The sequence below is a fragment of the Pongo pygmaeus genome, chromosome 20 (assembly GCF_028885625.2).
Source record: "Pongo pygmaeus isolate AG05252 chromosome 20, NHGRI_mPonPyg2-v2.0_pri, whole genome shotgun sequence".
Lineage (NCBI taxonomy): Eukaryota > Metazoa > Chordata > Mammalia > Primates > Hominidae > Pongo > Pongo pygmaeus.
The window spans coordinates 56,136,719-56,149,150 of NC_072393.2; the positions used below are offsets into that span (position 1 = coordinate 56,136,719).

The following is a 12,432-nucleotide window of genomic DNA, read 5'->3' on the forward strand; positions in this document are numbered from 1 at the left end:
TTTAAGGACACAGACATGTCCATAGAAAATTGATTTAGAAGCAGGAGTCAGAAGCAGTGAACTCAGTCCACACGTAGGGATAGGGTTAAAGCTGAAGAGAGCCAGAGACAGATGAGATGCAGAGTGGAACATCACTTATGCAAATCACACACAGCACCACGACCAGCATGTGATTTTGAGGGTACAAATACATCTAAGTGAACATATCAGCAGAACACATGTTAAGTGTGCTTGAGCAGCTGTCTATGGTTGAGAGAAGGAAGTTGGGAGACACGAAGGGAGTAAAATAAAACGAGAAAGCCTTCATGTGAGGGAAGGACTGGGAAGGACTTCACGACACACTAAGGACAGGGAAGCATGAGGGACTCAATGCCATTTACTGGAGGGTTCACCCTCTTCCCACTCTATATGTTTTCCCAGATAATCTCATCCTCTCCTGGGGCTTCAGCTGATGGCTCCGGAGATATTCCCAGGGTCTGAGTCTCCCTTTAGACTTCACTCCTACACTTCAGACATAGATGGCCAGCTGCCTCCCAGATGGCTTGGGCAACAAGTCTGAGACGGAGTCTTGCTTTGTCACCCAGGCTGGAATGCAGCAGTGTGAGCTCGGCTCACTGCAACCTCCACCTCCCGGGTTCAAGCAATTCTCCTGCCTCAGCTGGGATTACAGGTGCCCACCACTGCGTCGGCTAATTTTTGTTATTTTCACTAGAGACAGAGTTTCACTACGTTGGCCAGGCTGGTCTTGAACTGCTGACCTCGCGATCCACCCGCTTTGGCCCCCCAAAGTGCTGGGATTAAGGCGTGAACCACCGTGCCCGGCCTGGGCAACTGATATTCATGTCTGAAGTGCATGCCTAGCATGCCCGCTAGGATCAGCTGCCTACTGTCCTTGGTGCTGAATCCATACTCCTGGCGCTTCCAGTTTGTGCTCCGCTGTCCCTGGTGCTGAACCCACATCCCTAGCATTTCCCTTTTGTGTCCCGCTGCCTGCTGTCCTTGGTGCTGAACACACACCTTAGTGCCTCCCTTTTGTGCCCAGCTGCCTGCTGTCCCTAGTGCTGAACCCATACCCCCAGTGCTCCCCCTTTGTGTCCAGCTGCTCAATGCCTTTAGTGTTCAATCTCACCCCAGAACTTCCTCATATGTTCCGCTGTCCACTGGCTTTGGTGCCGAATGTTTCAACCAGCACTGGTAAGACCTGGTGGTTTATACACAGAGGTGAAGGCACTGATCTGGCAGTGTGGACACTGGATGGGTGGTGCTACCAGTGCTGAGGCAGGGCCTGGGCCTATCCTGCTCAGGTTGCCTGCATGTTTGTGATGAATGAGTTATAGTTTCCCACACACAATGAACTTTTTTTTTTTTTTTGAGATGGAGTCTCGCTCTGTCGCCCAGGCTGGAGTGCAGTGGCACAATCTCGGCTCACTGCAAGCTCCGCCTCCCGGGTTCATGCCATTCTCCTGCCTCAGCGTCCCGAGTAGCTGGGACTACAGGCGCCTGCCACCATGCCCGGCTAATTTTTTGTATTTTTAGTAGAGACAGGGTTTCACCATGTTAGCCAGGATGGTCTTGATCTCCTGACCTCATGATCTGCCTGCCTCTGTCTCCCAAAGTGCTGGGATTACAGGCATGAGCCACCGCGCCCGGCCACAATGAGCATTTTCTATGAGCCAGGCCCTGTGCTAAGTGCTGTGTGTACCCGACTTCCCTGAACGCTTTGCAGTCCCATAAGGTGGGAGCTAGTAGGAGACCATCTCATGGAGCAGGACACTGAGGCTCGCAGACGTTAACACCCCACAGTGGTGGTGCCAGAGTCTGAGCCCAAGGAGTGTGGCTCCGGAACCCCTGCCTCGCCTGCTGTGTGGACATTGCAGCACATGTCTGTGCGGCTCAGAGGACTTGGGCTCTGCTGGATGCCACTTCCCCTTCCCTTCTGCTCCCAGTTGGGCTCTGGGCTTCTGACCACCTGCAGGGGTTCTGCTGACCCCCAGACTCACTTCTGTTTTTGCTTCATGATGTCCTCAGTGTTGGGAAGGCAATTTGTCCATGGCAGAAACCCGTAGAGCCACTTCAGCATGCAGTAGCCCAGGCTCTGGAGGTCGCTGCGGCGGGAGGGCCCTGGGGAGGGAGGGGTAGAGGTGGCAGCTCAAGTCTGGATGCTCCACTCACTGGTGGGTCCACCCCCCTTCCTTCCCTTCTCTCTCTCACTGACTCAATCACACACTCATGCAGTCAGCCTTCCAGCCATATGGGCTGTCTCTTCCGCTCATTCACTTTCATGAGTAGGCAGAAGCTGACTCCTTCTCTCACTTACTCTCACTCAACCATTCTCTCAGCCCCTTTTACCAGGTCACCCTTATCCACTTTTCTTTCATTCATGCACTCATTCAAGGCTCAGCACCCGTGTGCCAGGCCCAGCTCACTTCTGAAAACCCAGACCAGGATCTTGTCAGGTCCCAGCCCGTGACAGCCTAGTGGGGAGACAGCTATAGCATGGGACTACCTGAGTGACAAAGGACACAGAACACACGGGAGCCCAGAAGGATGGGTACTAAACCCAGCCTCAGTGGGGGAGGGCGGGGGAGGCTCTGACGGTTTATTTTTCTTATGCTTCCTGACCATAAGACAACGCTTAATTTAGACAACGCTTTGTGTAAGCACTTGACAAGCACTACTTGTCCGTGCTGGCCTTCCACCACCCGATGCTGGAGGCAGGGGTGCCATCCCTGCCCTGGGGGAGCTCAGTCTGGTGGGAGGATGTGGCAGGCATGTGGATAGCCATGATATAAAGGGATGTGAGAAAGAGGGGCTCAAGAAACCTGCCCTGGGCCCTCTTTCCAGTCTGTACACTTTCCCTGGATGATCCCATCCTCTCCCAGGGCTTTGGCTGATAACTTCTGAGATACTGCAGAGCCTCTGCCCAGATTTCCCTCCCACACTCCAGACGTGGTGGCCAACTACCTCCTCAACAGCCCCTCCTGGATGACTCCTAGGCAATTCCCATCTTCCAAGTCTACACCAGATCCTGAATCCCAACCTCTGGAACTCAGGCTCCCCATTGCCCAGCCTCCCACTATCCTTAGTGCTGAACCGCTACCCCACCCATCTCCCTTGCAGTCGCGACGCTGTCTGTGGTTCCAATCCCTGTCCTGGTGCCCTTAATGCCTCTCCTGTCTGGCCACCTGCTGTCTCTGGCTGTGAACTCCTAGAGCTGCCCTTGTATAAGAAGCATGTCTCTATGGTCCCAAACCCATCCCTGGCCTCGTACCGCATCCCTTGTGCAGGTCCATGCTAATGAACTCAAGGTCCCCCTCGTGAGGGCTCCTGCTGCCTTCCACGTAGGCCACGTGTTTGCCACTTGGGCAATAGCGGAAGGCGAAGCCATAGCCTGCCAAAGTCACCTGTGGACACAGGGAAAAGCCATACAGATGGGAGGTTAGGAGCGCAGAAGTCAGAGATTTCCACCGTGGGTGCAAGTGAAAACAAACATTCCACCAAAGATGACATTTTTCACTTACAAAACTAAGCCATGCCCACAGTAAAAATGATGTGAAGTAAAAAGAACCCAAACCAGCCATCCATATTTCCTCCCAGCCCCTAAAACCCACCACCCAGAAATAACCACTAGTAACAGTTTCTTATGCATCATTCCAAATTGTTTTTTTTATTTTTATTTTTTTTAAATAACCAGGTAAACATATGTGGATGGGGAGGGGGCTCTTGTTTTCCACAGAAGCCTCAAACCAGACCTCCTGTTGGGCACCAGCACTTTACACTTTAATAGTGGTTCTGGGCATTAACTCTGGGGCCAGATGGCCTGGGTTCAAATGCCAGCTCAGTCCACTGGTGGCAGTACAACCTTGGGCAAGCTATACCAGTTCTCTCGGCTATGATTTCTCCATTTGCAAAATGATGATGATAATAGTCCCCACCTCAAAGGGTTCTTATGAGGCTTAACTGAGTTTAAAACAAAAGTTAAATGCTTTCTGCCTGATACATAAAGTTAACCAAATCTTCTTTCAAAAATATTTACTTATTTATTTTGAGATGGGGTTTCACTCTGTCACCCAGGCTGGAGTGCAGTGGCGCGATCACGGCTCACTGCAGCCTCCTAGGCTCCAGTGATCCTCCCACCTCAGCCTCCTGAGTAGCTGGGACTACAGGCACGCACCACCATACCCAGCTGATTTTTTGTAAAGATGGAGTTTTGCCCTGTTGCCCAGGCTGGTCTTGAACCCCTGGGCTCAAGTGATCCTCCTGCCTTGGCCTCCCAAAGCGCTGGGATTACAGGTGTGAGCCACTGTGCCCAGTCCATGTCTTCTTTTCAATGGCTGCATCTTATTCCATCATATGCATAGTGGACAACTGTTGGTTTTGTCTATGTAAGACCTATACACTTCCCCTGCTCCCTGTTTTTCTGTTCAGTTTGTGGTGTTCATTAAAAAAATAATTTTTTTTTAAAGTTTTGAGACAGGGTCTCACTCGGTCACGCAGGTTGGAGTGCAGTGGCATGATCACGGCTCACTGCAGCCTCAATCTCCTGGGCTCAGGTGATCCTTCTACCTCAGCCTCCCGAGTAGCTGGAACCACATGTGTATGCCACTACACCTAGACAGGTTATTATTTTTTATTTTGTAGACACGAGGTTCCCTGTGTTTCCCAGGCTGGTCTCGAACTCCTGGGCTCAAGCGATCCGATCCTTCCACTTTGGCCTCCCAAAGTGCTGGAATTACAGGCGTGAGCCACTGGGCCCGGCCAAGATGGTCATTTTTATGTGGCAACTTGACTGGGCCAAGGGGTGCCCAGACATTTGGCCAAACACTATTCTGGGAGTGTCTATGAGGGTGTTCTGGATGAGATGAACATTGGGGTTTGTAGACTGAGTAAGGCAGATTATTCTCCTTAATGTGGGTGGGTCTCATTCAATCAACTCAAGATGTGAACAGAATAAAAAGCTAAGTAACCAGAAGCTCCTCCTCCCTGACTGCTTGAGCTAGAACATTGGTCTTTTCCTGCCTTTGGACTCGAACTGAAACAATCCCTCTTCTTGGGTCTCAGGCCTGCTGGCCTTTGGACTGGAACTTACATCATTGGCTCTCCTAGGTCTCCAGATTGCAAACTGAAGAATCTCAGGACTGCTTAGTTTCCATTATCAATAAGCCAATTCCTTATAATAAATCTCTACACGCACGCACGCACGCACGCACGCACGCACGCACGCACGCACGCACACACACACCCCTGCCAGTTCTGTTTCTCTGAAGATTCCTAATGCTTAGTTCCAGGATTTTCATCTGGGATTGCCTTTCCCCAGTTCTCAGTCCATGCAGTTCAGGTCTGTTTCTGCCAGGGCTGCTAAGCTTTGGGGATTTAAGCCTAATTTGCTGGTGGCAATTTTGTCACCATGAGGAACAAGTCTGCCTGACAATGAGCAGTGCAGAAGCATGAGGAGTCCAGAGATGGGAGAGCCGGCTTCCCAATGACAGGGCTTGAGCTCCTGGATCCTGCCATGCCCAAGACAGTGCAGTCCTGGATTGCTCCATTCCGTGGACTAATACACTGCACACACTCCCTTTTGGTTTTTGGCTTAAGGCATGTAAAGTTGGGTTTCTGTCATTTGTAATTGTAAGGGCAATTAGAAGTTACTTTAAAATACTATTTAGTCAGTATCCTGTTTAAGGTGTTTCCCATTTCACTATTACAATCAATGTTGCCCAGAACATCTTGTACACTTATCTTTGAACAATCCTATGAATATATAGATAGGACACCTTCCTAAGACAGAAACTTGTGGATCAAAAAACAAGTGCATTTTGGCCAGGCGCGGTGGCTCAGGCCTGTAATCCCAGCACTTTGGGAGGCAAAGGCAGGTGGATCACCTGAGGTCAGGAGTTCGAGGCCAGCCTGACCAACATGGAGAAACCCCATCTCTACTAAAAATTCAAAATTACCCAGGCGTGGTGGCGCATGCCTGTGATCCCAGCTACTCAGGAGACTGACACAGGAGAATCGCTTGAACCCAGGAGGTGGAGGTTGCGATGAGCCAAGATCGTGCCATTGCACTCCAGCCTGGGCAACAAGAGTGAAACTCCGTCTCAAAACAAAAACAAAAACGAAAAACAGGTGCATTTAAAATTGTGACTGTTATTGCCAAACTGCCTTCCAAAAGGGTTTCCCAATTCATGCTTCCAACAGTATATGAAGAATTCCTACTTCCTTATATCCTTATCAACAATGAATATTATTATCATTCTTAATTTTGTTCAAAGGGTGAAAATAGCATCTTGTTTTAAGTTACATCTCTATAGTTACTAAGGAGGTTGAATATCTTTCCATATTATTTAGCTAGCCTGTGGATTTCTTTTTTTAAGAATTGCTTTTCTTATCCTTTGTCCATTTTCCTACTAAGTTGCTTATCTTTTCTTATTTATTTGAAGGAGCTCTTTATATACGATGGACAGCAATCCTTTGTCTGTAATAAGCACTGTGAAATAAATAGAGATTTGGAGACAGATGGGAACCTGAGCCCAGAGATCTTCCAGAGTGGGCAGGGGCTGGCTCTTACCTGACTCCGGTCCTCTGGATCCACAAAGATATTTTCAGCTGTCACATTTCCATGAACATACTCATTCTCATGGAGGAACTCCAGGGCATCCAGCTGGGGGAAGAAGCAAGTCAGTGTCTGCATGAGCAGTACGACTAACACAGAGAGGCTCTGGTGCAGACCAGGACAGGGAGCCCCACTATTAAGGCCTGGGGTCATCCGACACTGTGACTGGGGGTTAAACCTGACTAAATCTGGGGCAGCATGAGGAGCCCGCTGTGACAGCACATTGAGCACGCCTCTAATCAGGCTCTCAGGGAGCTCACCAGTTGAGCTAAAGCATGGCTTCCCATCTACTCCTATATTTCTCTCTTAGCTGATGACAAACTCAGGAGAGGGAAAAGGGGTTAATGTCTCTCTGCAAAAATGACTTAGCACCTGTGGATATCAGAGAGCTCTTCTCACCTGTCCTAGAGAGCAGAAATAAATCTTGTTAAGCAATTTATATCTTGATCTCCAGCTCCAGCTGCCCCTCTGAGTTCCAGACTCTTTTTCTGCTGTGTGTATATATATATATTTTGAGACAGGGTCTCACTCCTGTTGCCCAGGCTGGAGTGCAGTGGTACAATCACTGCTCACTGTAGCCTTGATTTCCCAAGCTCAGGTGATCCTCCCACCTCAGCCTCACAAGTAGCTGGGACTACAGGTGCGCACCACCACACCCGGCTAATTTTTTGTATTTTTATTAGAGAGGGCATTTTGCCATGTTGCCCAGGCTGGTCTTGAACTCCTGAGCTCAAGTGATCCACCTGCCTCGTCCTCCCAAAGTGCTGGGATTACCGGCATGAGCTGCTGCGCCTGGCCAATTCTTTGACTGTGTCTGCTGCCCGAGTGCCAGCTACATTCTGATCATATTCCCAACCCTCTTTGACCCCAGGGCTCAACCGTCCACCAAGTGCTGCTCGTTCTCCTTCTATAGATTCTCCACCCCCGGGGCCCAGGACCCTCCTCAGCCTTGTCCTCTCCCGCATGGACCCTCACTCAGATTCTTCTCCCCATTCCAGTCCCTCCCCATATGGCCCCTGAGGGCCTTTCTGTACCCAGAGCTGACGCTGCCCTCCCCTAATCCCAGCACTCTTGTGGCTCTCCAGTGCCCTCAAGACATATCCCACCCCCTCAGCCTGCTGTGCGAGGCCCTGTGTGATGTGGTCACCGCTGACCTCTCCAGACCAACTCCATCTCTTCCCACTGCAGTGCCATACTGCAGATACTGAACATAAAGACCTTAGGACTCAGCATGTCGCTCCCTTGGTACGTCCATCCCTCCAGCGATGCAAACTGGGCCCTCTTACTCTCCATCACAGCAGGGGCCGCTTCTATTCAGAGCACTTGTCATAGTTTGTGCAACTGTTTGATTTACTATTGGCGTCTCCCACTAGACTGTGAGCTCCAAGACACAGAAACCATGTTTGTGCTGCTCCCTGCTCTGCACCCAGCCCCAGGGACAGCGTCTGGCACCCAGCAAGTGCCTGATGAATATTTAATGAGGATGAATGAATGAATTAATGAACAAATGCCATATGCTCTCCCTTCCACACAAGCCTTGCCCCAGCTGTATCCTTGGCCGGACCATCCTCTCCTCATCTATCCTCTGCCTCTTCCACCCAGCACCTTGCTATTTCCACTCATCCTGAGAGTCTTGGCTTAGAAACATCCTCCACCAGGAAGCCTAATCTAAGCCTTCAGTTTGAGGCTGGGGCTCCTTCCTCCAATGCTCATGGCCCCCCAAGGGCCCTCCACAGGACTGACCACCCATCATCCCGGCTCTAACCGCCTGCCACGGCAGTCAGTGAGCCAACCCCCAGTGTGCAGTGGAGGGAGGTGGGGGCCAGATGTGTCAATGACTAAAGAGCCTGCTTAACTAGGATGTGATGCGCCCCGCCCACCGACGCAGCAGCTGAGCAACTTCTGGGTACGCACCAGCCGGCAGGCCACCTGCAGCACAGACCTCTCTGACAGCACATGCTTTGGACTGACATCCAGGGCTGACTGAAGGCTCCTCCCCAGGCTGGGTAACACCAAGAACCTGGAAGACACAAGCACCCCAGGAGGTGGGAGATGAGCAGAGAAGAGAGGAGTACCGGCCACCAAGGCTGGGTAACACCAAGAACCTGGAAGACACAAGCACCCCAGGAGGTGGGAGATGAGCAGGGGAGAGAGGAGTACCGGCCGCCAAGGCTGGGTAACACCAAGAACCTGGAAGACACAAGTACCCCAGGAGGTGGGAGATGAGCAGGGGAGAGAGGAGTACCAGCCACCAAAGATGCACTGTTGCGTGGGCTGTGAAGTCATGGTCCCAGGTGAGATGAAAGGTTCTGACTGGCTGGGCAGCAAACTAGGTCAAAACTATGAGAAGGCAGGAAGCAAAGACCTGGCCCACGGCTTCGGGGTCCCAGCCATGCCTGGAATCACAACAGGAAGAGGAGGAAAGAGGCCGGTGAGGCAAGCAGAGAGCAGAGCAGCTCACCTGTATTTGTCCTGGTGAACGCCAAAACCCATGCAGGTAGGGATGGCCAGTAGCGGGGTCGAGTACAGCTTCTTCCACTTGTTGACTGTGGAAAGCAGGGGCTTGAGGTTAGAACCCACCCAGTCTCAAGCCCATGGCAGTAAGAGCTAGTTCTCAGAGCAGAAGCACAGAGTGCCCAGACCGCCTCTAAGTCTCCTCGTTGGAGGTGACAACATTGTGGGTGGGTGATGGTGGGAAGGGGCTGGTGATGGGGCAGGCATGGGTGACCATGAAAGTCTGTGATCCAGGTCTGCAGGTGATGGGGTGGCCATGGTGGCTCTGGAGGAAGCATATACAAGGCTGGAGTGCAGAGATGGGATGGTGACAGGGTTACTTCTGAATTCACACATACAGCTAACAAGACCAACATGTGTCTAACCTAGCCATGGCATCACCGGAATGTGCCTCTGCCTGCCTTCCAGATCTCAGTGGGGTGGACCAGAACCAATGGCGAGCTGATGCTAGTTTAACAGCTGGCTGTCCAGGGAAGGCAGTCCTGATGGGTAGCATTTGCCAATTTCTTTTTTCTTTTTTTTTGAGACGAAGTTTTGCTCTGTCGCCCTGGCTAGAGTAAAATGGCGCGATCTTGGCTCACTGCAACCTCCGCCTCCTGGTTTTAAGCAATTCTCCTGCCTCAGCCTCCCGAGTAGCTGGGACTGCAGGCGTCTGCCATCAGGCCCAGCTAATTTTTAAAAATTTTTTATTTTTTTTTGAGACAGAGTCTTCGTCTGTCACCAGGCTGGAGTGCAGTGGCATGATCTCGGCTCACTGCAACCTCCACCTCCCAGGTTCAAGTGATTCTCCTGCCTCAGCTTCCCGAGTAGCTGGGATCACAGGAACGTGCCACCACATCCAACTAATTCTTGTATTTTTAGTAGAGATGGAGTTTCACCATGTTGGCCAGGATGGTCTCGATCTCCTGACCTCACGATCTGCCCGCCTCGGCCTCCCAAAGTGCTGGGATTACAGTTGTCAGCCACCATGCCCGGACTTTTTTTTTTTTTTTTTGTATTTTCAGTAGAGATGGGTTTTGCCATGTTGGCCAGGCTGGTCTCGAACTCTTGACCTCAGGTGATCCACCGGCCTCCCCCTCCAAAAGTGTGGGAATTACAGGCATGAGCCACTGCGCCTGACTGCATTTGCTAATTTCTGCAGTGTAAATAAATACTCCTGCTATGGCCAACTCCAAGCTACCAACATGACATGACTGGAGGTGGGGTGGGAGAGATGTACAGGGGAGGCCATCATGCAGCATTCTCACCACACAGAGACAACAGTGCACACAACCTCACTGGCGGAGATCACAGGACATGTAGAAAATAATTAGGAAGTGATGAATTTCTGAGGGCTCATTATCTTTGTTTTGAATATAATTTATTTGTAAAATTATATAACTTATTTATTTTATCTATTTTTTGAGACTAAGTCTCACTCTATCGCCCAGACTGGAGTGCAGTGGCATGATCTCGGCTCACTGCAACCTCCACCTTCCAGGTTTGAGTGATTCTCCTGCCTCAGCCTCCCACGTAGCTGAGATTACAGGCACACGCCACCACGCCTGGCTAATTTTTGTATTTTTAGTAGAGATGGGGTTTCACCATGTTGGCCAGGCTACTCTCGAACTCCTGACCTCAGATGATCCACCCACCTCGGCCTCCCAAAGTGCTAGGATTACAGGCATGAGCCACCACGCCTGGCCTATATAATTTAATTGCTAATACTGGCTGTGTGTAACAACCAGCTTGCCATCTTCTTGAAAATTTAATTGTTTTTTTTTGGAGACAGGGTCTGGCTCTGTTGCTCAGGCTGGAGTGCGGTGGCACAATCACAGCTCACTGCAACCTCTGCCTCCTGGGCTCAAGCAATCCTCCCAGCTCAGCCTCTTGAGTAGCTGGGATCACAGGCGCATGCCATTACACCCGGCTAATTTTTGTATTTTCAGTAGAGATAAGGTTTTGTCACATTGCCCAGGCTGGTCTCAAACTCCTGGCCTCAATTGATCTGCCCGCCTCAGCCTCCCAAAGTGCTGGGAGTATAGGCGTCAACCCACGCCCAGCCTGAAAATTTAATACTTGGCTTCCAAGAGCTGGTGTGAGCCAGCCACAACACACGCTGAGGCCTGAGGGGTGACAGGAGTCAGGTTATGGGCACAGATGGAAGAAAACCTGGGCCTTTAATCTAAACCCACCCTTCGCACGCCTGCAGGTAGAAGTCAGGTGCTGTGACCAAGTCGGCGCCCCCCTCACTCTCCTCTCCCTGCCCAGTTCCCTGTTAGGTACCTTGCAGAGGCTTGGCGGCCCGCTGGAAGAAGTTCTGCTCATTGAACAAGCGCCCATCCTTGGCATCCTGGTGGGGGACACGAGGGGCAGAAAGCTGTCACACTGAAGTCTCAGATAAGGGCCCCCAGTCCCCACTGGCAATTTATTACTCCCTCGATGACCAGGCTCCTCATCAAGTCCCCACATCGGAGCCAAATTCCTCAGGTAATGCACACAAACACACATCAGAGACTGTGAGCTACCTCCCCGTACCCAGGTTCCTTTTCTTTCTTTTATGATAAGAGCCAAAGTGTTCCCTAGAATGTTGCCTTCAACTTAAAAACTACGTTTCCCAGCCTTCTTTGCAGTGAGGAATGACCACATGACCAAGTTCTGGCCAATGAGGATGTGAGGAGAAGAAATGTAGGCAACTTCCATGTTATGCTCTTAGAGGGCTGGGACAGGCTCTACCTTTCCTCTTCTGTTCCAGCTGGCTGCAATGCAGATGTGATGGTGGAAGCTGAAGCAGCCACTACAGCCCAAGAGATGCAGGTTATGCATTGAAAATGTTGGTGCAAAAAGAGAGAAGGAAACAGGGCCCCTTGTTTATAAAACCATCATATCAGCTCTGGAAAACTGCCCCTGACTTTTAAATGAAAAAACAATAAAATATCATCTTGGTTAAGCCACTATTAATATTGGGTATTTGTTAAAATAACACTAAATGGCCAGGTGTGGCGGCTCACGCCTGTAATCCCAGCACTTTGGGAGGCCAAGGCAGGTGGATCACTTGAGGTTAGGAGTTCTAGACTAGCCTCGCCAACATGGTGAAACCCCCCCCCCACTAAAAATACAAAAATTAGCCAGGCGTGGTGGTGTGTGCCTGTAATCCCAGCTACTCGGGAGGCTGAGGCAGGAGAATTGCTTGAACCTGGGAGGCAGAGGTTGCAGTGAGCCAAGACTGCACCTCCAGCCTGGGTGACAGAGCGAGACTTTGTCGCCAAAAAAAAAAAAAAAAAAAAAAAAGCACCAAATATTTTAATTAAACACGACTCATGCAG

The 12,432-nt window shown here is 50.7% G+C and overlaps 1 protein-coding gene across 7 annotated transcripts in view; it reads right to left on the bottom strand.

Moving 5' to 3' along the window:
* VRK3 (VRK serine/threonine kinase 3) overlaps positions 1 to 12,432 on the bottom strand; it is a 49,568-nt gene that overhangs the window by 9,831 nt on the left and 27,305 nt on the right. For all 7 annotated transcript variants that reach the window (XM_054464862.2, XM_054464864.2, XM_054464857.2 and 4 more), the window contains exons 7-12: positions 11,393 to 11,459; positions 9,075 to 9,159; positions 8,528 to 8,633; positions 6,569 to 6,661; positions 3,272 to 3,404; positions 2,001 to 2,121 (exon numbers count right to left, since the gene is read on the bottom strand). In XM_054464862.2, the coding sequence (XP_054320837.1) occupies positions 2,001 to 2,121; positions 3,272 to 3,404; positions 6,569 to 6,661; positions 8,528 to 8,633; positions 9,075 to 9,159; positions 11,393 to 11,459 (605 nt within the window). The remainder of the gene's footprint in view (positions 1 to 2,000; positions 2,122 to 3,271; positions 3,405 to 6,568; positions 6,662 to 8,527; positions 8,634 to 9,074; positions 9,160 to 11,392; positions 11,460 to 12,432) is intronic.